This window comes from Phalacrocorax aristotelis, chromosome 1, assembly GCF_949628215.1.
Source record: "Phalacrocorax aristotelis chromosome 1, bGulAri2.1, whole genome shotgun sequence".
Lineage (NCBI taxonomy): Eukaryota > Metazoa > Chordata > Aves > Suliformes > Phalacrocoracidae > Phalacrocorax > Phalacrocorax aristotelis.
Window position 1 is genome coordinate 142,255,872 of NC_134276.1, and position 26,248 is coordinate 142,282,119.

The window sequence follows — 26,248 nt, forward strand, 5'->3', positions numbered from 1 at the left end:
TATTTAGGAGTACAAACCCTTAGGAGCAAATAACAAGTTAAAATATATCCCCGAGAGCACCGACTTTCTTTCTTTTGTGCTTGGAAAGTGTCTGGAAGTTGTAGGAACTAATAAATTATTATTGATAAGAATGATAATTCCCCATGACATTGTTGGTAAAGGTGATACACTCATAAAGAAAGAAGAGCAGCCTTGTCTTGCAGATAAAAGGCAGCTTGGGAAATCATTAGACAAAAAAAAAACAACCCACAAAACACAGAGGGAAGCCTGTAAGCTAAGAATTTTGCCTTTTTACCCTGCTTTTTTATATTCTGTTTTTCAGTATCCCAGATAGGCTGAAGGAAGCAAGGGCAAAACTGTTCTTTCTTTTCAGCGTCACAACTCTCCCACCTGCATTGCTGCTCTCTGGCATAAACTGCACTTATGATACCCACAGGTATGAATGAGCGTTCCACCTGTAAAAAATTGCATACTGTACAACAGAGGTGGTTAGGCAGCTGCCATGTTGTAGGCATTGCTTATTACCGTATTTGTAACTGTCTGATGTGAAACTTAGGCCCTAACTGTCTCACACTGGGCTCTTCTGCTCTGTTTGTTGTACCAAACAGTTGTCTCTAGTCTTGCAGTTGGATGAAGGGCTCTTATGGTCAGGAACCTTCTGTTTCTTTGCTGTTACTGCAATGCCAAGTGCAAGGCAGCCCTGCCTCCAATGCTATAAGAAGCAGCTCCACAAGTAGGGAAGATGCTGTGCTGCAAGCAGAAATTATGCTACGTGGCTCAAAGATGCAAATACTCATCCTGAAGCAGCTGGAGAGTAATTAAATCAATGGGGAAGCCATGCTGGGTAAAAATAAAACAGTCATGATGTGACATGCTGGCAGGTCCACATCATTTAGAATTATTTACTTTTAAGAATCTACCATAACAACAACTATGTATAGAACTATGTATATGGCAACTAGACACACAAATACATACATATGCATGCATAGCAATTGATTAACTGCAATTTGGATGTAAACAGAAATTGGCAGACTGAATCACAGAATTATAGAATCTCGCAGGTTGGAAGGGACCTCAGGGATCATCTAGTCCAACCCTTCTGGGAAGAGCAGAGTCTAAACAAGATGGCCCAGCACCCTGTCCAGGTGACTCTTGAAGGTGTCCAATGTGGCCGAGTCAACCACTTCCCTGGGGAGATTATTCCAATGGTTGACTGTCCTCAATGTGAAAAATTTCCCTCTGGTGTCCAGTCGGAATCTCCCCAAGAGCAATTTGTGTCCATTCCCCCAGGTCCTCTCCATGTGACTCTGTGTAATAAGGGAGTCTCCATCTTCTTTGTAGCTACCCGTTAAGTACTGGTACATGGTGATGAGATCCCCTCTGAGCCTCCTTTTCTCAAGGCTGAACAAACGCAGCTCTCCCAGCCTATCCTCATATGGCAGGCTTCCCAGTCCTTTGATCATCTTGGTAGCCCTTCTCTGGACCCCCTCCAGCCTGTCCACATCCTTTTTGTATAGCGGGGACCAGAACTGGGCACAGTACTCCAGGTGTGGCCTGACAAGCGCTGAGTAGAGTGGGATAATGACTTCTTTATCTCTGCTAGTGATGCCCTTTTTGATGCAACCGAGCATCCTGTTGGCCTTCTTGGACGCAGCAGCCTACTGTTCGCTCATGTTGAGCTTTCTGTCCACCAGGACCCCCAGGTCCCTTTCCACAGAGCTGCTCTCCAGCCAGGTGGATCCCAGTTTGTGCTGCACTCCTGGATTATGTTTTCCCAGGTGCATGATCTTACACTTCTCCTTGTTGAACTTCATAATGTTCTTGCTGGCCCACTCTTCCAGCCTACCCACATCTCCCTGCAGAGCAGCTCTCCCTTCTGGAGTGTCTACTTCCCCACTCAACTTGGTGTCACTTGACTGGGTCAAGTATAACTGGATTCAGTTACCTGCTATCAACCAGAGCCAGAAGTTTCTGGTTGAGGTGGAGCAGCCTTCTAATACACAGACATGGAATATTCTGCCCCCTGCCCTGTGGATGTCTCATCTGAGGCAATGATGGAGTTTGGTTTAAGTCTGCAGATGGGACTTGTATATCCCTTTCAAAAATTATGTTCTAACTGTTTGTTAGATTCTGGCTTTTCTTGATTTATACACACACAGAATACACACAGAATCATTTAGGTTGGAAAAGACCTTTAAGATCATCAAATCCAACCGTAAACCTAACACTGCCAGTTCACCACTAAACCATGTCCCTAAGCACCACATCCAAACAGGGCAACCACTTCCCTAGGCAGCCTGTTCCAATCCCTGACAACCCTTTCAGTGAAGTAATATTTCCTAATAATCCAAAATAAACCTCCTCTTGCACAGCTTGAGGCCATTTTCTCTCATCCTATCACTAGTTACTTGGATGAATAGACTGACCCCCACCTTACTACAACCTCCTTTCAGGTAGTTGTAGGGAGTAATAAGGTCTCCCCTCAGCCTTCTCTTCTCCAGGCTAAACAACCCCAGTTCCCTCAACCTCTCCTCATAAGACTTCTGCTCCAGACCCTTCCCCATCTGTGTAGCCCTTCTTGGCACACGCTGCAGCACCTCAATGTCCTTCTTGTAGCAAGGGGCCCAAAACTGAACACAGTATTCAAGTTGAAGCCTCACCAGCATTGAGCATATGGGCACAACCGCTTCCCTACCCCTGCTGGCCACACTATTCCTGATAAAAGCCAGGATGCTGTTGGACTTCTTGGCTACCTGGGCACACTGCTTGCTCATGTTCAGCCGGCTGTCAACCAACACCCTCAGGTCCTTTTCCACTGGGCAGCTGTCCAGCCACTCTTCCCCAAGCCTGTAGTGTTGCATGGAGTTGTTGTGGCCTAAGTACAGGAGGCAGCGCTTGGCCTTGCTGAACCTCATACAGTTGGCCTCAGCTCATTGAGGCCTTCCTACCCTCAAGCAGATCAACACTCCCACCCAACTTGGTGTCATCTGCAAACCTACTGAGGGTACACTCGATCCCCTCATGCAGATCATTGATAAAGATATTAAACAAGACTGGCCCCAACACTGAGCCCTGTGGAACAACACTTGTGACCAGCCGCCAACTGGATTTAGCTCCATTCACCACAACACTCTGGGTTTGGCCATCCAGCCGAGCCAGCTTTTTACCCAATGAAGAGCACACCCATCCAAGCCATGAGCAGCCAGATTCTCCAGGAAGTGGGAAGAGGTGACAAAGGCTTTATTAAAGTCTAGGTAGACAATATCCACAGCCTTTCCTTCATCTACTAAACAGGTTACTTTGTCCTAGAAGGAAATCAGGTTAGCTAAGCAGGACCTGCCTTTCATAAACCCATGCTGACTGGGCCTGATCACTTGGTTATCCTGTACGTGCCTGCTCCTGCACCTTTAAGACTTCCTCCTTGAAGAATGTCCAGCCTTCCTGTACTCTTTTGCCCTCCATGGTTGCCTCCCAAGGGACAGTCAACCAGTCTCCTAAACAGGCCAAAGTCTGCCCTCCAGGAGTCCAAGGTAGCAGTTCTGCTGACCCCCCTCATTATTTGTCCAAGAATAGAAAACTCTATCATCTCATGATTGCTATGCCCAAGATGGCCTCCAAGCACCACATCACCCACAAGTCCTTCTCTGTTCACAAACAAGTCCAGCAGGGCTCTGTCCCTAGTTGGCTCACTCACCAGCTGTGTCAGGAAGTTATCTTCCACACACTCCAGAAACCTCCTAGACTGTTTCCTCTCCACTGTATTGAATTTTGAGCAGACATCTAGCGAGTTGAAGTCCCCCATGAGAACAAGGGCTAGCAATTGTGAGACTTCTCCCCTATTTTTATCTGCCTCTTCATCCTGGTTGGGTAGGCTATAACAGACTGTAACCATGACATCTGTCTTGTTGGCCTTCCCCCTGATTCTAACCCATAAATGCTCAACCCTATTGTCACCATCATTAAGCTCTAGACAATCCAAATATTCCTTAATAGACAGAGCTACCCCACCGCCCCTCCTGCCTTGCCTATCCCTTCCAAATTGTTTACAGCCATCCATTGCAGTACTCAAGTTGTGTGAGTCATCCCACCATGTTTCCATGATGGCAACTATATCATAGTTTTCCTGCTGTACAATGGCTTCCAGCTCCTCCTGTTTATTGCCCATGCTGCATGCATTTGTGTAGAAGCACTTCAGCTGGGCTGTCATCTGTGTCACCTTCTTAGAGGAACACCCCTTAATTCCTTTGAGGTGTTTCATAAGAGTTCCCCTCTTGGCTCCTATTACCTCAGTAGCCCCTAGTTCATCTCCAGACAACTTCAACTGTGCTCCAGTGAACCCAGCATGTCTCAGAGCAACAGGCTGAGTGCCCTTGCTGGCACCCTGTCCCTCTAACCTTGGCATGTTGTCCCTCAGCTAGTCTTGGGCAAGCCCGATATTAATCTCCTCCCCTTTCAAGTCTAGCTTAAATGTCTGTTAATGACTCTTGCAAGCTTATGAGCAAAGACCCTCTTTCCCCTTTGAGAAAAGTTAATCCCATCAGACACCAGCAAGCCTGGTGCTGTGTAAGCCACCCTATTATCAGAAAAACCAAAATTGTGGCAATGACACCAGCCACAGAGCCATGCGTTGATAGACTGGCTGCATCTGTTCCTTCCAGTGTCACTGCCTGCAACTGGAAGGAGAGAGGAGAAAGTAACCTGTGGTCCAGAGTCCCTTACTAGCTGTCCCAAGGCCCTGAAGTCTCTTTTGATTGCATTTGGACTACATGTTGCTACTTCATCACATCCCACATGGAAGAGCAGTAATGGTTAATAGTCTGAGGGCTGTACCAGGCTAGGAAGTTTCCTAGCAGTGTCCTTAACCTAGGCCCCAAGGAGGCAGCAAACTTCCCTAAGAGGAGGGTCTGTCTGGAATATTGGATCCTCTGTTCCCCTCAGAAGGGAGTTGTCTACAACTATAACCTGTCTTCTCTTCCTCATGGAGGCAGTTTTGATACAGGATGTAGGCCTTTCTGACCCTGACAACACCACTGGTATAGACGGACTGTTATCCACATCTTCATTGACTGGTTTTCCACCTGCAGAGCCTCATAGCTGTTATACAGAGGCACCTGGGAAGATGAGGTGGGCAAGGAGGGTGTTCCCTTACCACACTGAGTGTGGACTTACCTCCATTCACTCCTTTCCTTTGAGCTACTGCCTTCAACCTGGTAGGGAAGGGATACAGGAACCCCTTGATCTTGGTATTTTTTTCTGGTGGCTGCTCTTGTTTCTATTTCAGGGAGAGCAGAGCATGGCACCACCGATCTCTTTCTCAGCCTCCCTGATGCTCCTTAACCTTTCTACCTCCTTGCATAGCTCTGCCACCATGCCAAGCAAATTGTCTACCTGGTCACACCTCACACAGCTGTTCTCATGGCTGCCATCCATTACCAGTGAAAGGCTTTGGCACTCCCTGTAGCCTGAGACCTGGATGGCTGCATGTTTCATATGTATGTAAGACATCCAGTTCTTTTTTTAATCTTTTGAAATTTCTGGCATCTGCAGCTTCCTTTGGGAGTGAGTTCACAGCTTAATCGCTCGTGGCCTGCAAAAATATGTCTTGTTATCAGTAATTGCCACCTTTCTGTTCTTCTGAATGTTCTCTTCTCGCCTCCTACACTTCCTCACCCACCTCCTGGCCAGTGGGAGCAGTCCTGTGGTAGAAGTTCCTGTCTGGTTTTCTCTCCTGGAAAGCTGGAAGTGCAAGACGAGTTGAATCCAGACCTCTGAACTCCTCAGATTTCACATAAGGCCCTGGAAAGCCATAAATGACTCTTAAGCCAGAGTTGTCATCTGACGGAGAAATCCACCCACATGGTGGCTGTGAAAGCAGTGATCCAGCCGAGTGTCAGCCTTCCACTCCAGGACCACATAAGATAGCTCAAATATGGGAAGCAGAGGTGGGCACCATGTCCTTTTACTGTAAAGGAGATCTGGTAAGGTAAGGAGACATGCTCTTGGTCAGGAAAATGGATGCAGTGGCTGCAAAACCTAACCCTGGTGACTCACGTGGGTCTCAGCCCCCACTTCATTCTCAGTGAGTTAGAAAACTGATTTCTTTCACCTCTCAAATTCAGACTGGGAGGAGGTATTTGCCCGAGTTGTGAATTGGCTAGTTACAGGACCCACTTCAGCAGCATTGGGAGCAGCACCTACTCCCCCTTCTGTGATCTTGTTTAAGCCCTCTATTTCTATTTGCACAGTTCCCATCCAGCCTGTGCCCTTTCTTCTGGCTTTCTGCAAGGGCTGTGAACCTCACCCTAACAGCTTTGGAGCAGTAGCAGTGCCCTGTGATTACGCACTGTGAGGCAGACAAAAGCTCCAGACATCTTACAATTCAAAACATACTGCTGTGCACTTTTTTTTTCCTTTTGCTTTTGTTGTAACTCACAGGAACAAATCACCCAAATTAGAAACAGACATTGAACAGTGGCTCTCCAGCTCTCAAGAAAAATACAAAACATTTGCAAGAAAATATTATTTTTTGGCAATGTAGCTTGATATATGGTTTTAATCCTCATTTTCTCCACGCACATATTTACTGCTGTGAGTGGAATAATTACTACTTGGAAATCTTTTATCAGTCCAAAAATGTTGAATGTTTCAATTTTCCAAAAATATGAATCTCATAAACTGTTTTGATTTTACTTCAAATTTTACTTCCATTGGGAAGATTTAAGTGGAAGATGATAGTGGTGATGAAGAGTGGCACTGAAAGTAACATAGAGTTGAAAAGGGCTTCAGAAATTTTCTGCAATGAGGTTATAACATGGGTCATATCACACTGTCAAAACACACCTTTGCAAGATGGAAGGAGCCATGCTAAATAGCCTTCCGGGGCTGGAGGAGATCAGTCTCTCACTGAAATCACAAACTGCCCTTAGTGTGGTCAGCCGGTTTTGGCTTTTAGGCTGCTGTATCCTGCTTCCTAGTTGTGACTCTTGTTCTCAGCATCCATCCTTCTCCACCATTGCCCCTTTGCAACTGCTGTAAAGCCATGGTTCTAAGCTGTGGCACATTACAGTAATTCAAAAAAAGCAAACGCTCTGTCAGGAGATTTTAGATTTGTGTCTCTGCTGGAAAGTCTGTAGGCTTCTGAACATAATAAAAGTTAAAACTCAGAGATGTAATTAGCAGATGTTGGATCTCTAGGGTCTCATATCTAAGAGGAGGTTGAAGGAGTCTGAGCTGGTTAGTCAGTAATTAGATACATGGAGATTTAAGACAGCAAAGCCAGCTTGAGTGCAACGTAAGTGCACTCTGATGTGCACCCTCTGCAGCATACCCCTGTGCTCTTTCCAATACAAGTCTTGCTTTGAGTCTAAACCAAGTATCAATTGGTAACAGCAGCGGAATGTGAAAAAGAGGAAGGAATTAACTAGAAAAAAGAGATTTGAAAGTGAGAGAAAAGGTGGTATCTCTTTAGGGACTTTTAGAGACTCTAAAACACACTGGAAATATTGTAGTTTCCTTGAAAAGATTCACATCGTGCTTTGAAACCTATACACGGTGGCTAGATTAATCATGAGGAAGCTCACAACTATTGAATATTACAGGAATAGGAGCTATCAAAGTTTTTAATGGCATGAAACCAAGCCAGGGTGAGAGAGCAATCCATGCAGCTATAGAAAGGAAGTTGAAGGAATATTGCACTCGCAAGGAAACTTGACCTTTTGAAAGACACAGGTTTCATATGAGAATGCAGAAGGAGGAGTCCTTTGAAGAATTTTTAGCTGATCTTAAAATAACGGATCAGTCAAGTAGCTATGACGTTTTCAGAGATTCCATTTTAAGGGATCAGATAGTGATTGGCATCAAAGATCCAAAGATACAGAAAAGATCCCAGGAAGGTAGGATATTTTTTTTTAAAAAAAGAGAGATCTGTTCATTCAAGCTAGGACAGTCATAAGGGACAGTATGGAAATATCAGAAGGGGAGCAGCACATGTCAGGAAAGGAAACTAGGAGAGTTTTGAAGAAACTCTTCAGAGCTACCTGCAAGAAGTAACCAAACTGAAATATATGATAATTCACAGATTCACATTATGTCCAGGAGTTTAGAAATTCTGCTGCAGCTGTAAGAAATACAGTTATTTGCGAGACCTTGCAACTGGAAAAGCAGAAGCAAAAAAGAATACCCTCCATATCCCCAGATCTATGGGGTGGTGCACAACCAACAATACAAAATACCACATGGAGCTTCTGTGCAAATGCTGCACAAGGGGGCTGCAGACTAAGAACAAACACCTCTAAATTCAAAACTGGTGCTCAGTCAATGTTACCTCCAAACACACTGTAAAAAATGAGACTCAGGAGTCTCTACATATGAAGAAAGACTATTGAAACTGAGGGTGTCTACTGAGAATCTAAATCCTACTGAAGGACTCTATGAACTTAAATTGAAAATTGAAGATAAACACAGTAGTTTAAATTTATAGGCAAAAAGAGCTAACAGTGGGTCTAAAATACGCCCAGCTTGGTTAAAGCAGTGAGTCTGATGAAGGAACCATAAACACAGGAGATCATAAACCCAGAAATCTTTAGTGTCAGAGATAAAGTAGACATAGAATATAGAGCTGTATATTCACAGCAATGTGTGCTGATAGGAATATTCCTCTGGTTGTGAGAGACAAGCTCGTGAAGGAGCTAGATTACGTAGGAGTAATGGTGGGAAGTTTAAAAATGGAAGAGTCAATTAGCAACAGGAAGAGCAAAAAAGAGGCCACTGAGATTGTCCCTACATCCAATGGCACTAAGTGTATGTTTCAGGACAGACACTGCCCTATAAAGGACAATTTTCAGGTAAAAGGATTGCATATGGTTTTACAAATATTTATCAATTTTTACAAAAATCACAAATTCAGATTCTTCTGCTGGATCCAAGCAAACTTCCTTGCACGTCAGGAGTTTAACACTATGTATTTTTAGACCACTGTACAGGATATTCTGCTCTCAAAGACTTCCTTTAGGCTTAAAGTCCATTCTTGAGTTTTCACAGGAAAGTGTAGGAAAAATCATTCACTTGAAGCAACAGGGGCTGCTTAAATAGATACTGAAGATGTCAAGTAGAGAGAAAAACAGTAGGGAATCTGAAAAAAGTATCTAAGAGGGTCTGAGAAGTAGGATTAGACAAATGCAAATGTAAGGGCAGAGAAATAACATAAAAGATTAACTGTCAACAAGATAAAACAGAGTCATTACAAACATGCCGTCCACAAAGATAACAAGGGTGTCCAGAGGCCTGTTAGCAAGTGAATGTTACATGAGGGTTCATATCGCATGGGCAATCTGTGCAAGTAGCTTTTGAGTTACTACACAAAATGGACATACTGAGCTGTAAATCTGGGAAAAGAATTCCCAAATTAAAGGCATTAATAAAGACAACTCCTGACCTTACGTATATTGGGACTGGAAGACAGACAAAGTCTACAAAAGATGACTTACAGGCATTATTATTGAAAAAATAATCAATGGAAATGTGTGGCTTCTGTTTCTAGGGCGCTTGTCAACATGATTTGAGGCACAGGCAGAGAGCAGAGCTCTGGCTCTGTTCTCTGATTGTAAGAAATGTCACATATTTGTTTATTGATCTGTTATGGTCAGAGCTGAGAAAAACTACTTTGTAGGCAAAAGAAAGACCAGCTTCCAAAATATAAAAAGTGTGACTTTTTAGTGATTTGGGGTGTTTTTTTGGGATAAAACCATTCAATTTGTCCATCAAGTTTATGTTGGAGAAATAATTACTGATCAAAGACACTTTCCGGAGCATTCACGGAGTCTGCTCTTGAAAACAACACAAAGAATGACATAACACCTGGAAATACAGTTTTTTAAAAGTATTAGCCTATTTCCGAAGAAAGCTGGCTAGGTTTGGTGAGGCTGTACAGAAGATGACACAATGCAGAAAGTCATGAAGGTCACCACCTGTGGGGTAGTGAGGGCATTGCACACCAATCCCACATGAGCAATTCAGATCAGAGTTTCTATGTTCAGCAGCATATGCTTCAGCATAGTGATGTCAATGTGTTATGATCTGATGTGCCTTAGAGAGTACAGGACACTCACAAGGCTATTGAAAAATGTGAAAGATAATACCATATGTTGATTTATCTGAACCTGTTGTAAGTATCTGACTTGGGCATTAACCTGAATTTGCATTTGAATTGAATTTAACATCAAAACATGTTATGGCATACACTAATGCTCTATTTGTTTGGGTATGGAGTCCCAGAAATTTTATCTAGCGATAGTGCCCTGTTCAGCAGCTCAGAAATGAAATGATTTGTAAGGAATGAAGGATATCCAGATATCCCAAACACAACGGTGAGCTGAGTTAAAACTATTAAAAGACAGCTCAAGCAAGCTGTGAAGCTAGGAAGTAATCCATACTTTCACCAAACTTGAGAAGAGTATAATTGAAACTTGGATTCTTGCCAGCTGAGACATGGTTAAGCAGAGAGTCCCAGTAATCCCAATTTAGTCCATATAACAGTGGAAGGTCCAATGGGTCTGAAGCATATAGTAAATTGCTAACAACCCACCGAAGTCATATCATAATTCAGATTTTTTTAAGGTAAGTGATGTTGTTTGCATACACAATGGTGTTTTCTGGACCCTGAAGGCTGTGGGGAAATAACTCTTTGTTCATATGAAGTGCAAAGTCCAAAAGGATGGATTCTTAGGAGAAACAAATGACAAGGAAAATGTATTGTTCTTGTAAAGGCTGTACTAAACTTACAGCTTCTTGAAAAAAAATGGAAAACCAAGGATTCTGCAATGCTGTGAGGAAAGACAGCATCAGTAACTGCAGCTGAGACCAGATGCCTCTGAGGAGATCTGTGAGAGTCTGTAGAGCTCTGAAGACTTACTGAGTATTGCTAAAAAGCATATGAGATTTAGCATGTCCTGTGTTAACCTTCTAACAACTAATTACATGCCTGAGGGACCAGATGCCATCCAGAGGTGCCTGGAGAAGCTTGAGAAGTGGGCCCATGTGAACCTCATGAGGTTCATGACTGCACCTGGGTCAGGATAATCCCAGGTATCAATATAGGCTGGGAGATAAAAGGATTGAGAGTAGCTCTGCTAAGAAGGACTTGGAGGTACTGGTAGATGAAAAGCTGAGCATGAGTCAGCAATGTGCACTTGAAACCCAGAAAGTCAACTGTATCCTGGGCCACATCAAAAGCAGCGTGGCTGGCAGGTCAAGGGAGGTGATTCTGCCCCTCTACTCTGCTCTGGTGAGGCCCCACCTGGAGTACTGTGTCCAGCCCTCAGCACAGGAAAGACATGGACCTGTTGAAGCAGAGAAGAGACCCTTCCAGAGAAGGGTCACAAAAATGATGAAAGGGATGGAACACCTCTCCTATTAGGACAGGTTGAGAGAGTTGGGGTTGTTCAGCCTCAAGAGAAGGCTCTGCAGAGACCTTATTGCAGCTTTCCAGTACTTAAAGGGGCTTATAAGAAAGATGGGGACAAACACTTTAGCAGGGCCCATTGCTATAGGACAAGGGGTAATGGTTTTAAATTAAAAGAGTGTAGATTGAAACCAGATGTAAGAAAGAAATCTTTTACAATGAGGCAGTGAAATGCTGGAACAGGTTGCCCAGAGAGGTGGTAGGTGCCCCATCCCTGGAAATGATCAAGGTCAGGTTGGACAGGGCTCTGAGCACAGAATCACAGAATGGTAGGGGTTGGAAGGGACCTCTGGAGATCACCTTGTCCCCTGCTTCAGCAGGGTCACCTAGAGCAGGGGGCACAGGAATGCATCCAGATGGGTTTTGAGTATTTCCAGAGGAGACTCCACAACCTCTCTGGGCAGCCTGTTCCACTGCTCTGTCACCCTCAAAGAAGTTTTTTTCTCATGTTCAGTGGAACTTCCTGTGTCCCAGTTTGTGCCTACTGCCCCTTGCCCTAATCTAGTTGAAGATGTCCCTGCTCATTCCAGGGGGGGGTGGATTAGATGACTTTCAAAGGTCCCTTCCAACCCAAACTATTTTATGTTACTATGGTTCTATTCCTATGAAGGAGAAAAGTAAGGCTCAGGTGCCAGCTGATGGATGGTGGCTTAACAAGGAGCAGAGTGAACTGGTCTGAGCTGTTAGATACACAGACAGAAGACTTGGTGAGAGGCTGAGGCAATGAATCATCCTTGATTATGTCAGTTACATTGTTGAACTGTATTATCACTGTAATAAGCCTTTTATACTACAAATCCTGACTCCCTAACAAACCCAGCCTCCGCACTCTGTACCGTAGGGCTGTCAGAAAGAGCAATCCCAGAGTAAATGGAGTGCAGCTGTAGGTATTAACCCAGATCCAAACTTGCTGGTTTTGTCATAAGGCTATTATCTTGTAAGTGCCAAATAGATGTAGGTAATTTATGTATGCTTGGTAATCTGCATCAAGATGTACTTCACCACTATTTTAACCTACATTAATCTTAAGTGACTTTGTTGGTTGAAGACATGCAGTAAGGACAGATGTTTGTGCCTGCCTTGTCCTCTTGAGCCAAAATGCAGGGAGGCTTTTGTTGAATAAAGAGGCAGAGAGGGATATTGCTTGGGTTTCCAAAGTTTGATCAAAAGGTCCCTGATGCCATTGAAGTACAAGTGACCAAATAAAGTTGGAGGAAGAGTCAAGATTTTGAGGCCTGAATTTGATCATGTGTAAGAAACGATAAATATCTCAGAGAGGTTTTAAGGTGCTGATCCAAAGTACCCGTGAATTATCAGAAGGTCTGCACTTCTTCCCTTCAGCATGGATCAGGCCCTGCGCTACTCCAGATTTTGCTTGGGTGTTTTTGTTGAAATATTTCTTACTAGTCAAAGTTTCAGGAGCTTCAAATTGCAGAAAGTCTGCTGCCAAATCCATATAATTTTAACAGCTGTACTAAATATTTTTTAACTCTTATCTGTACAGGATTTAAAAGAGAGCGCTGTTTTCTAGCTGCAGTTCTGAACAGGGACAGTAACCAGTTAATCACCCAAGGAGCATTTGTTTACAATGGGAGGCTTGTGTCATGCAATTCCATGTGCAAATTAAAGGGGGGGGGTAGAGTGGGGGTTGCTGCATTTGAGGTTTATTTGTTAACAATTTGGCAGTCTTTGAATGAATTATATGAACTTACCACACACAAATAAGCTCAAAATCTTTCTCTGCCCTTCCACCCCTATTTCTTGTATTTGTTTGTATCCTTTTTATCTGATTTAACAAAGGAGCTAAAATAAACATCTGCTCTCTTTCAGGGATAAATTTAGGGATTACTTCCAAGATTTCAATAAGGCCTTTCGTAAAGTGGATAAAAATAGAGATGGCTATGTAACAGTATGTGACCTGCACAGCATACTACAAGAATTCAGCTACTACCTTGATCATGATCAGTTCAGCAGTCTTCTAAACAGGTATGTATGATTACCTCCTAAACACTTCTTTGGTCACACCCAGCAAAGCCTATAGGAGTCTACTTAGTATTAAGCATATAAGAAGCTCTGTTAAAATTAATGGAGATACCCACATGCTTAAAACTGCATATAAGTGAAAAATCTTCTTAGATAATTTATTGATTCTGCAGGTAATGAGAGTGAAATGGCTTCTTACATAAAAAGGTATGCTTTGATTATGTGTATTTGTTTGCTAGCTTGTTTTATTTAATTAATTTCAATTTAATAGGGCAGGTGTGCGAAACAGATTCTGTTCAAAATAGAAAATTAAATCTGGTTGTAAAATAGCAATAATTTTCAAATTATTCAATGCTGCTGTCATACAAAACTATACTTTTAATTTTCTGTGTTAATATAAGTAAGAAGAAAAATCACTTTAGTAGGGGCAGAAGAACACAAAGGACCTGCTCCAACAATAGGTAGCTGAGGTTCTGTGCACCAAACAGTACCCCAAAGGTCATACGCCTGGCAGCACTGGGTTTTATTCTCCAGAGCCTGCCAGACCAGACTCTTTTTTGAAAGAAAATTAACAAAGTCTTTTCACAGTTCACCTTTAATTGGGTGATCAACTTTTTATGAATCAAAACCTTAATAGGAATCTGCTGCTTGTTTCTTTCTCAAAGACCTCTTGATGATAAACACCTCCATTCATTGTAATTTTGTGCAGATTATTCCTTTCTTGATCCAAAATAATCTTTTCTAAATAATACAGAGTAGATTAGCATATGCATTTAGTTTTATTACTAAAATTTTAATGCCCACTTGGCAATTTATTTCTCCGCTGAAATGGTGTTGATTATTTCCTTTTCCACACACTGCCTCCAATATTGGAGCCAGCTTGACACGGGTAGTATGTGGGAGTGCTGTGCAGCTGCAAGATGCAAAATCAGGGCTCTTGAATATTTTTTTTTTCTTACTAGCAGATATGGGGTCTATAGTTAATTTCTTTTCCAGCCTGTTTTATAAAGCTTCCTCTTTGTTTTACTGGCTCTCCCCATTAATTAGACATTCTTGTAACTGGATATTCTGGTGATTGGTAGCTGAGGCATTGGTCCCCAGTGATTTACTGTGGAAACAGATGATAAAAGTACATTACAGTAATTCAGTTTTAAACAAGAAAATCAGGATTGTGTAGTGGGGCCATCTCCTCTGTCAAGTTCTGGCTCTCTAGGACTTGCTTTGATCATAATTCTAACAAAAAAGCTGAATGCAAAAATGAAAAAAAGTCCAGCCTTTCCCCTGCAGCATAGGAATTGTCTACCTACTAAAGAATCTATAGTTCTGATAACTGGCTATAAAATTATTAAAGTCTACTGAAAACCTCTCCATAGATGGCAACCGTAAGGCCAGTCTGGAATAATTCCGTGGGAGCGAACAGATCTGTATCTAAAACACCCAATGAATACTGTAGTCGGGAGACTCTCTGTCTTTCGATGGTAGCAAATTCCATAAACTGACTGCACTGGCTCTATACTGGATTAGTGAGAGCAGAGCAAACCCCTGCTATTGTATCCCTTGTGGCAATGAATTCTACAGGCTCATTAGACAGGTTTGAAGTCCTTGCTTAAAATAAACCAGGTGTCTTTTCATTAAGTGGTCACAAGTCACAGGACATTGGAAGAAAGTAGCTTTTCATGAAATGGTTACTGCTATGCATCTCATCTTAGTCTTTAATGCTAAATAACTTTTATTTCACATATCTTCTATATATGTGAAGCTTGCCTTAATTCCAGTCTTTTTATGGTAAAACATCTTTGAGTAGAAATTAATTTAGTTTGGTGACAAAGTCCTCTGCAGAAAAAAAATCCCCAAATCATATGCAGGAGCTCATCTTTCCCCATGCTGGTATTTGATAGAAAAATATATTCACTGTTGTTACCTGGAGCTATCTGTAGTCAGCTCTGTAACCCACTGAATTTCTGATGTGACAGAACATGAAATTCCCCAGTGTCTGTGATCCAGGAGATGTTTCAGCCGACAGAAGTTTGGCAAGTTGTGAGCGCAGCCTGCAGAGCCCATGGGCTGGGCTCCCAGGTACAGTCTGACCACAAGTGAGCAGAAGAGAAACCCTCACCAGACACGGCGCCATGAGTCAATGGCAGCAGCTGCTGGGACAAACGTGCCAGCCCTCTGTGCAGCTCCAAGGGTGCACCAAAGGAGGGAGGGCCAGTGCCTGAGACACAGTGAGGCTGAGTCCTGCGAAGAACCCGTAAAATAGTCCTCTACTGGCTGGCCAAACCATGCAGGGTGAAGTACAGGTTGAGAGGGAAGGTAAGCCCTTCTGTCACAAACATAAGGAAAAGTATTGTATGGAACCTGGTTTGGTTTCCTCCCATGTGGTAGAGAAATTGTGGATATAGACCTGTGCCAGTATATCCATGAAACCTATCGCAGAGTGGTACTGGATGTCCTAGCTTGGGTCTGGTAACAGCTTTCCGGGCTGTATGTGGTTCTGCTGCTTTGCCTGTGAATTGTAATGATCATGACTTATTGGGAGGCTTAAGCAGCACTTCAGCATCTGCAAATCAAAGGTATTTTTGTAAAGCAGTGTGCTGGTTTTGGCTGGGATAGAGTTAATTTCCTTCACTGTAGCTGGTAAAGTGCCAAAGGCACACTGGTGTTTTAGTCGCTGTTAGGTAGCGGCTCAGCGTGGCTAAGCAGCGCCTGTAGCAGCCAGGGACCTTCCCAGCTTCCCGTGCTCTGCCACGTGGGAGGGCAGGAGGCCGGGAGGGGCGGGGCCACAGCCCAGACAGCTGACCCCGACTGGCCGATGGGATGCTCATTCCATACCACGTGACCCCACGACCAGTACGTGAACGGGGCAGTTGGCGCGCGGCGGCGGTTGTGGTTCAGGCACTGGCGGCGTCGGGTCGGCGGGTGGTGAGTGGCTGCATCATGGGCTCTTGGTTTTGGTTGTTCATTCCCCTTCCCCTGCCCCAGGTTTCACCTCTCTCTCATTATTTTCCTTTTCATTGCATTATTATTGTTGTTGTCGTTATTGTTTTATTTTAATTATTAAACTGGTCTTATCTCAACCCACGAGCGTTACCCTTCTGATTCTCTCCCCCATCCTGCCGGTGGAGGAGTGAGTGAGCGAGCGGCTGGGTGGGGCTGAGTTGCCGGCTAAACCACAACAAGCAGAAAGTCAAGGGAAACTACCAGCACTTAGTACAAGGAACACCTACTGCTCAAGGCAGTCTATTAGACTGTGTTTACATGGTGACGTGAAAAGGAGATTCAAGGACAAGGTTAGGAGCCTATGTGTCCTCTGGCCACATTGGGGATGGTAAGGTCAGCAGTTGATTGTGATCAAAATACTGTGCTGTGCTTAAAAAACCACAAAATTAATGCTGATGGACTGGAGGGTTGTGCACTTTGGCCCAGGGTAAAGCAGCTCACCTGTTGAGCATGTCAAGATTGGCCTGGATCTGCTTCTGAGAGTGTGGTTGCATCTAACTGATAGGATTGATGGCTTAGACCTGAGAAGGAGCTTGGGCTCGAACTAACAGGATTTATACACTGAGAGCACAAGCATACCTTGAAGTGCTGCTGCAGTACAAATAATATATCATAATAATTAAACAGTACAGACAACAGTGAGATAATGATTTAAAATCATTGATATCTCATTCTGTGTTTTTCCCTTAGCTTAGGAATCAGCATTCAGAACAGCAAGCTCTCTTATTTTGATTTCCTGAGAGCAATTGATGATGGCAGAGCATCTAAATACCAACAGAGACAAAAGCAGGCTGCACCACCTGCAAGCTTTACAGCACTCAGCTTAGAACAGACACTAATTAAGACAGAAGAAATAGTTGCATCATCTTATGGTTTGTTGTACAAGGTAAGTTTCACATGGTCACTGCATTTTATTTAATCTCTGTTTTTTCCTGCCTGTCTGGGGACTAACCCAAAGGCTTCAAAACCTTTCTGCCAGTAACTGAGCACTACAAACCACCTTGGCCTATGTAGAAATTGCATCTGACAACTGCAGACTTTTTAATTGATTCTGGTATCTCCACAAAACAAGCATATTAAGTCAAGCCTAGATGTTTTGTGAAGTTAAAGATTGGGAAGGAAAAAGCAAATAGCAAATTATTAGGAAGGACCCTCCTCTCTTCCCCAAATGCCTTTTCCTCCTCCAGTTTTCTGTAAATTTTGTCCCAAGCATGTAAATATCCCATATTTCAAATAGCTCTGAGCTTCCTAAGCTGAGACTTATCGTATCTAGATATAATGTGCTACTGCAGGCAGTCATTATGGTTTTATCAGCGTGAGGTGAAAGGATCATGTAGCAAGTGAGGGTACAGACATGTGATCAGATGTGAGCACATTATAGTGGCTGCAGAAGTTAGCACCTGTCAGCTGGGGCTCTGCTGTTGGCCACTTCTGACTCTGACACAGACAGATAAAATACATTAGCTGTTGAGCAGGTGGTTTTCCCACCTGCAAAACGAGAACAATAAAAATAGCACTTCTCTCTAGAATTTTGAAAGCCCTGAGTGAATAAATGCTGCATATTGAGCAGTCTTAGACTGTTGTGTTGGAGTCTACTGAACTGGAGCAGCCCCTTGACTAAATAATTCTTGATGCCACAGTAAGGTTGTTTTCAAGCATGGGAAAGAATAATCGAAAAGACCTTGAAGGAAACATTCCTATCACAAAGAACTGTTGAGCCATCTCGTCTGCACCTGCAGTTTCAGGTCTGGTGTAAGCTCATGGCTTTAAAGGCAGGCTTATGTGGTCTCGCTACCCTGGTATCCCCAGCAATGCAGTCCTCCTGCCTGCCTTGTGTCAAAACCAGTACTTGTCTTCCTGCCCAATGACCTGGGTCAGGGAACTTCAGCCTGACAAAAGCCTGATTAGTTGTGCGTGGCCATGGGAGAGCTGCTGCCCGCACAAGGGAGGGGAAGGGAACAGTGACTGGGAGGACGATGGGGGTAGAAATTCCCTGTCATCTATGGCTGCATTTCTGAAATCTCAATCTGTAGATTCTGTCCTGCAGTTAAAAATAACACAGGCTTCCAACAAAGATGTCACAAGTGATGTCACTGGTACAAGCACCCCAAAAAAAGTAGTACCATGGGAGATGCTGTTTCTTTACTGAAATCTCTTTCCATCCTATTTGGAGACTCCTGTGACATTTGTAAATATTGGGGCCATGTTGCCATTTTTGGCCAGATAGGCTAACTATTGAAGAGGATACTGAAATACCTATATAATCACTTCACATTTTTCATAGTAAGGGGGGAAAAAAAAATCATCCTTCCTGATAAACTCAATAGCACAGGTTAGTGTTTGTTAAATTTTAATTGAAGACAATATCTGTCCTCTCATGTCTTGGGAATGGAGAAAGGTCACAGTTTTGTCTGCGGAGGGTATAATTTGAAAATTACTTTTGGCGTGAACAAATCATCTATTTAGTCTTTTAGGATATGTTTTGGTGGTTCATATAACTTCAGGGACCAAGGGATTTTCTCCATGGAGAGCCAAACTTTGTTCACCACGCTATGGAAAATCCAAACTTCTTATTTCCCTTACATGAGAAAATAAGGAAGTTCTTGATTTTCTTCTGAGCCATTTTTTTGAGTAATAGTTGCTGCCACCTATGTGATGGGGGACTTTAATGACATAAGCCTATAACAAAATATTTTGTTAGAAAGAGGCAGATCTGAAAGCACAGTTCCTAGAGTCCAGCTAGTTGAAAAAAACCCATCACATCCGATCCACAACACTTCTACGACTCAATACAGACCTTTGAAGTTTCATAACAAATAGTTTAAGAGTTCAGGTGGGTCCTCTGCAGTATAATAGTTTCCCATTCATTTTCACCATACTTAGTGCAATGCATACTGTATACTCAGTGCTTTGTTCTTCCCGGAAGACTTTCAGTATGTAAGCAAAGATGAAACTTTCATATTAAGATGTTACAGAATCCTCTTTAGTGATCACAGGATTCCTTTCCAGTGACTTTTGGATGTGGTAGCATTTGTTTTCCCAGTAGACACGGTTCATGTACATTAAAATATCAATTTTTAAACCCATTATTTAGAACAGTTCTAATGCTAAAACATAAAAATTACTGTATTAAGCCAATATTCTATAGTTTTAGCAGACTAATAGGACTTTAACCTGAAGTTTTGAAAGGTGTAATATTCATTTACAGTTATGGAATCTATCATTTTTATGTGCAGCACCATAAATAAGGGGCAGAATAAAGCAAGGGGGCACAGTAAGTCAGTATCAGCTGGGCAGAATGAGAGTGGATATGATGGAGACGACCCACAACTTTTCTAGACCTTGGTATTTCTGCCACTCATTTGGACTATTCCCTTGCATGACTTCTGCTGCAACTGTGCTAAACCAATCTGTTTCCCCTGGGGAACCTTTGGAAAACTCCCACAAAGAACATACCATGCATTTTGTGCAAGGGAGGATGAGAAGAGAGCAAGTAAGCCTTCAGGATGAGCTGGAGCTAAAGAGGATGAAGGACTACTGAGTCCTTTAGGGAACAGAAAACAACCTTGCCTGTCCGGGAACAAAGGGGGAATTATTGGGGGGGCGGGGAGGCGGGAAGGTATGCGGCAGGGGAAAAAAGGCAAATTAAATATGCTCAGGTGAGTTTAATTTAAAATATTTTAATTAAAATTATTTAAGGCAGCCCTTAAGTAATTTTGTTTGTTTTCCCTCTAATTTTAATGAATACCTTTTCTGGAATGTTTAGATACTTGATATAATGCCTTTTTGCTTTTACTGTAGGTTGTTGCTTATTTCCATATTTATATTTCCATGTGGTACAGAAATACAGGCTATTTTTGGCTTATTTCAACAACTGCATCTCATTTTTAAAAGAAAGGAATGCTTCAAACTAGGTAAGGTTCTGAGAACTGTGTTTTGTTTCTTTATGTATAAAACACCTGCAAGTAAAAGGCATATGGGTCTCAGGTAACTCCATGTGAACTGTGAAATGGTTGATAAAAAATACTTCTCTTTTGGGACGCCTGGGTTTGCTTAAATAATTTGAATTCTCGGTTCTCAGGCATTTTCTCTACTTGATAAAGAAGGCACTGGAGTAATTAAAGCACTGGAATTTTGGCAAGTGCTTGACCATTTTTGCTTTGAATTATCAGACAAGCAGTTCAGGCACCTTGTCAAGAACCTTTACCTTTGTGAGGACTTCATGGTAGACTGGAAAGTTTTCCTAAAAAATATAAACCACCCCAGAGAGGTAAGAAGAGCTACCAAGCCATAATGTATTTCTTTAAAAGCTACGATCTGATGTGTGAGAAGTGACTGACTGACTGACTAAGCATGCAAAATTCACATATCTTTCTGTCGATCTCGGTTGAAGTCCGTCGAAGCCCTTGTCTCCTTACAAACTGCTCTCAGAAGCTAAGTCTTGCACTCATGTAGATTTAGGTCTGTACATGTGGCAAGCTGAAAACATAACCACAGATACAGCCAGATTGCCCCAGTGGGGCTACATAGGATGTGGGATGCCCAAATATGCCAAATGATCCCTGACCCGTCTACATGGACTGGCAGGGCCTGGACAAAAGAAGTGAGTGGAGTGGGAAGCCCACCAGGTTCTTGGTGCCAAACAGTAACAGCAGTGTAGATGCAGCAGGAAGGTTAAACACAGAGATTAGTCAAGAACAGAGAAAATCTTGACTGCAGTCATGGACAGAGTCTTCTGATCCTCTGAATATGCATGTCACAACAACTCAAAACTAGAGTTGCTGTTTCTCTGTGGCAGAGGTTTGTGTCCACAGTGTCTCACTTGGAATCATTCACTTGGTGCAGACCGCAGGAACAGATCCTTCTGTTCATAATCACATCCTTTTATCTGTGCAGCAGTCCTTACTATGTTTGTAAACAATAGAGGCATTACCAAAAGGTGTAAGTGAAAGAAGTCTCTGTCCTATTTTAATTTCACAGTCCTTCCCTTTCCTTTGGCTTCTCCCCTCTTAGTCTGCCTTACCCAGTGGGAATTGGGTATAAGTAGATCTGGGGGTGCAGGAGACCAAGTTACATTACCTTACAGCTCATTTCTGAAGTTGGCTAAGGATGTGAAGTCTGGCTACTAGCTAGTTAAAAAGCTGTTCTTAAAAAAAAAAAAAAAAAAGAAAAAGAAAAAAGTAAGTATTAACTTGCATCTTATGTTCTAAGAAGTAACTATGTTTCATTTTCAAAAGTATATGCTTGAAGCACAAATAAAATGAGAAAAATAATAATCATCACCCAATGGAAAACCATATAAAAAGCCTACCACTTTATTGCCATGGTGATAATAGAATGTTGTACTAAACAACATTCTGTATAGAGCTATACAGTGATTAAATCTTGTGTCATAAAGTAGCTGGAAAGCCAGTGAGATCACGTCCTGAGTCGAAGTCTGTCAGGCTACTTCAAATAATGGCAGGGCTGGAGTGATTCACGAGAGGAGGGAGATAGGACCACAGATTTCGAATGAAGGAGGACCCATAAACAGCTCCAAACGCTTGTAATGTGTTATAAGCTTTTGTAGCGGATTAGAGACGTTATCTATGCATGTCAGTTACCAATAGGCATAGCTTTACCAAAGTGCTTATTATAAGTGTAGCTTTACTTAAAATTTTATAAGGTTGCTAAAATGTATTTTATTCTCTGTAAATTTAGCATTAATATTTATAGTAGTGTAACTGTTACTTTGTCCTTAGTGGCAGGACTACATTTAATTATAGTTATTTAAAAAATAGTTGGGGATTTTTAAATATTTATATTTTCATCTTATTAAAATTAAAATGCAATCTTAACAGATGTAATAGATTACATGGTTCTCAAGTGTAAAACAGTGGAGTACTTTGTATAGGTCAGAAAATGCTGCATTTCCCCCTTTCCTGCTTTTATGCTGATATAAATTCAGTAAGTTTCAACTGAGTCATACCAGCACAAAGACCAGTTTTATGAAATATAACATATCTGTATAATTATTTTAAGAATGTATTGGTGTGCTGCAATATTGACCCACCAGCAAGCTTTCGTGTTAACTTTAGAAGAGGTAGCTGCTTTTGTTAGGGAAGGTTTTGCTGTAATGCCTTCTCATCCTTAAAGTAGGTGTTAAGCCTCCTTAACAACTTGACAAACTGCACAATTCCTGGGATCAAACTCTGCAACAGTGTACATTTTAACACAAAGTCTCTTTAACAGTCAGCCCTCCAAGGCCATGAATACTTTTGACCTCAGCTTAGCAAAAAAGTAAGCTATCTCCACATCTTTCAGGAGATACTTGGTCCATGACAGGACTGGAGCCTGTACTGCTTTTTTCAATATTATGTGTTCACCTTGAACAGTTGTCTGTGTTGTGTTAGGGGTAGAAGGGATAAATCCATCATTAAAATCTCAAATTAATCCACAAGGGAACATTTTAGAAAAGACAAAACAAATACGAACCAGGTTCACGGTGCTGTTTCAGCTTCCAGATGCTCTCAAATCTCATGTTTCCATTTTGGGTTCAACCCAAAATTTCCCACGCCCTTGCAGTTTCATCCCACCCTGGGCTGAGATGTATTCCTGGGCTCCTGTGCAGGTTCTGAGAGACGGCTGGTTGTTAAATTTTTCACTTCATCCAAACACGCTACAATTTTGGCCTGTAAAGTATGTATCTAAATTAATGAGGTATGCAACTCATTCAGGCACATTAGGAAAACTGATCATTACGCTATACAATTTGATCACTGAAGTATATTAAAAAGTAACAAGTAAAGTATGCAGCTTGATCATTAAAGTATGGAAAATTTACTGAACTAGTAAAGTATGAGCCTGGGATGACTTTCGTCTCAAATGGCACCTCATAAATAAAACCCACAACCACAAAGGCAAACATTCACAAACCCAAAAGCTATACAGGCTTAAGATGTATTTTTTCCTCAGAAAACAGCTGAATAAGGGGAGATGAAAAAAATCTCGTGGAAATTATTTCTAAATGTTTTATGTGTCATGTGGATGTTTTGATGGCTTTGACATATGTTGATGAGCTTTACATTCTGATTAACACTCTAGCATACACACTAGAGCAGCTGTATATGAGCAGGATGCCTACTGAAATACAGCTCTGTAGGGCTGTAGGGCTATACTATACAAAAATAGAACTGAAGGAATGTAAAGTATTTTAAGCAATATGTTTGCATCTTAATATTCAGACAAGAAAGAGCCAAGGTTATGGTGCTTAGCTTGGATCTTGTTAACCAGCTGCAGAAGAGCTGAGGAAGGGGACAGAGAGGATTTTGTCTTAGGTGGGATGCTATTAACCACCAGTGGACTCTCTGAGTACATTTGTAAAAGTCCAGACCCTGGAGCTGGGACCATGCATTATACACTTTTCTTGACTGACCTGCCAATCCTGTGATTAATAAGGACTGAGTGGAGCTCTTCTGCATTAAAGTAAGTGGCTAATGCAGTCCAGCCTAATGAAAGCTTTACTTGGGAACCAGACCTCCCCAAAAGAAAATGTACTCGCATGTCCTTCCCCACTGTGAGCTATTTCAGACGTGGAAGGAGAAAAAAGTAAAGAATGTGTTAAAGGCACACTGGTCAGGTCTAGACCAGCAAGGTGTCCATACAGGATCCGCACAGCTGCACTATAGTGGGGACTATATGGGGAAAGGAGGGATTATGATCAGGGCCAAACTATTTGTTGTTTAGCCTTTCTGGAGCTGAGAGAGATGAGTGATTTGCTGCAAGCTTAGTAAACCTTCACCTGTCAAGTCCAGCAGTGAGTAGAAAGAGAGCAGGTCAGGTTTAGGAGATGACAGAGAGAAGGGAGACATCATCATTTGTGCCCATTCAAGGGCAGGAACTGAGATAAGAAGGGGTTTGCTGACACACAAGCCTTGCAGCTGACAAAGGGAATTACTGGAGTGAGTAGAAACACATTCAGCAAAGCTTGTTTTTAAAAAATGTGTTTTCATGCAAAATGATGAAACTTGGAAATCAGATTGAATTCCAGGACTTCTTTGCAGAAAACTTTGCAGAGCATTTCAATATCAAATCAGGCATTTTATTTAGCTTTGTCCTGAACTTTCTCTTTCTGTACTAAACTCTCCATTTATGGTTGTATTTAGCTTCCTGTTCTGAGTTTCTCTGCAGTCTGTCTCATGCTGCAGAATGCCGCCTTCACCAGCTGAGTGCACTTTGTTTTCAGCCAGTTCCACCTAATCAACCTGCCTACAAAACTGCCGGCTTTTTTGTTCATCCCTTGATGCTCTTCCTGACAGAGAAGGCATCCTGCTTCTCCTTGGACCAGTACCCATGAGAGGATTTCCCCTAGTATATCAAGTTTACACCTCTTCTTGAAGCCTGGCACTGTGAGAACTGTACCTCGAGGTCCAGGACTAGTTTCTGCTATTCGCTAGTTAAAAGCATGTGTACATCACCTCTGTTGGCCATGCTGCTGGTGGAGAGTCTACAGAGCTAAAGCCACTTGCTCTCACATCACATTGCACTCAGCAGTGGCTGCTACATCCCCTTCATGTAAAATACAAACAAAATAGCTTCCTTGTGATCTTGGAAACTATTCCTAAATCAAAAGAGGGGACAGCACTGACACAGCTTACCAGCACCATGAATGGAGGGTGGCTGTGTTGTGACTCCCCAAACACTGATTTGCTTGCAAATGATGAAATGCAAAGAGTGCAACTCTGAATGTATCTGTTGTAAACATTTAGTTTTGGACCTCAAAAAAACCCATGTAACAGAGTAGCGACATCCTCGGTCTTTCCACAACCTTGCTTCCTAAATTCAGCAGTGTTACTAACCCAGCCCTTGTGCACTCTGTTTAGTGTGGGGCACTGAAGTTCATTTTGCAACCAAAATCTACCTGTGAAAATACAGCAGAAATACAGAAGGACCTGCTCTACAGGGACGGTGCTTTTCCCAGTCTTGGGGGGTGGGAGTTTTACAGCTTTGTTCATTACTCACTGTCGAACCTCTGGGCCCTCCTGGTCCGGGCCACTGATTTGATCAGAAAACTGACTGTCATCAGTCATGACTCATTGCACCAGCAGCAGAGGTTAGCAGGCCTGCTTGATTATGTCCCTACCCTCAGTCAGCAGCACCACAAACTTTGCCTGTCCTCATGTAAAACAGCCACGCTCCAGGGAAATACCCCTTCTGGGATACCTGCATGTTTGTATCTGTTTTCCAGTGTTACATCTGCTTCAGGCTACAAAATGTTAAAGATTTCCTTATGCTGTGATCTAACTCCATGTTTCCCTTTATCCATAGCAAAACCGATTTGAAAATTTCCCTTCCTTGCCCCTGCTCTCCTGTGCAGTGCACTCCCTGTGACTACAATGTGCTGCCCCTCATTGCGTGGGATATCTGTTTTGGGATCTTTCTCCATTGACAAGCCTGCCAAAGCCATACCTCCCTTTCTCTCTCTGTTCGGAGTAATGAAGAAAAAGGTCTAACGGAATTTTAAAACAGCAAATTGTTCCTTGGGATGGAAGACTTTCACTCTATATTGACTAAAAGTAGAGGAAAAGGAGAAAGTAGGGAACATAGTATTAGACCATCAGGCATCCTACTGATGGGCAGACACTGCTGGGGAGACAGAGGAGCAGAGAAGCCTCAGTGTGGCTCCTGCTTCTTTACCCAGTTCATCCTAGGCTTAGTATTTCGTAGTTATTTAATACAATAGCTATTTTAATTACTTTTAAAGGAATGTGGCTTTTTTTCTAGGTGAGGCAGGGATTGGCATGTGGGCCACCTTTGACTTGTGCA

General features: G+C 42.5%; 1 protein-coding gene across 1 annotated transcript in view; it reads left to right on the plus strand.

Moving 5' to 3' along the window:
* The window catches only part of EFCAB6 (EF-hand calcium binding domain 6), a 107,067-nt gene that overhangs the window by 64,954 nt on the left and 15,865 nt on the right, over positions 1-26,248 (plus strand). The window contains 4 exon segments of the mRNA XM_075088236.1: positions 323-436; positions 13,292-13,447; positions 17,135-17,330; positions 20,526-20,714. Coding sequence (XP_074944337.1) covers positions 323-436; positions 13,292-13,447; positions 17,135-17,330; positions 20,526-20,714 — 655 coding nt within the window.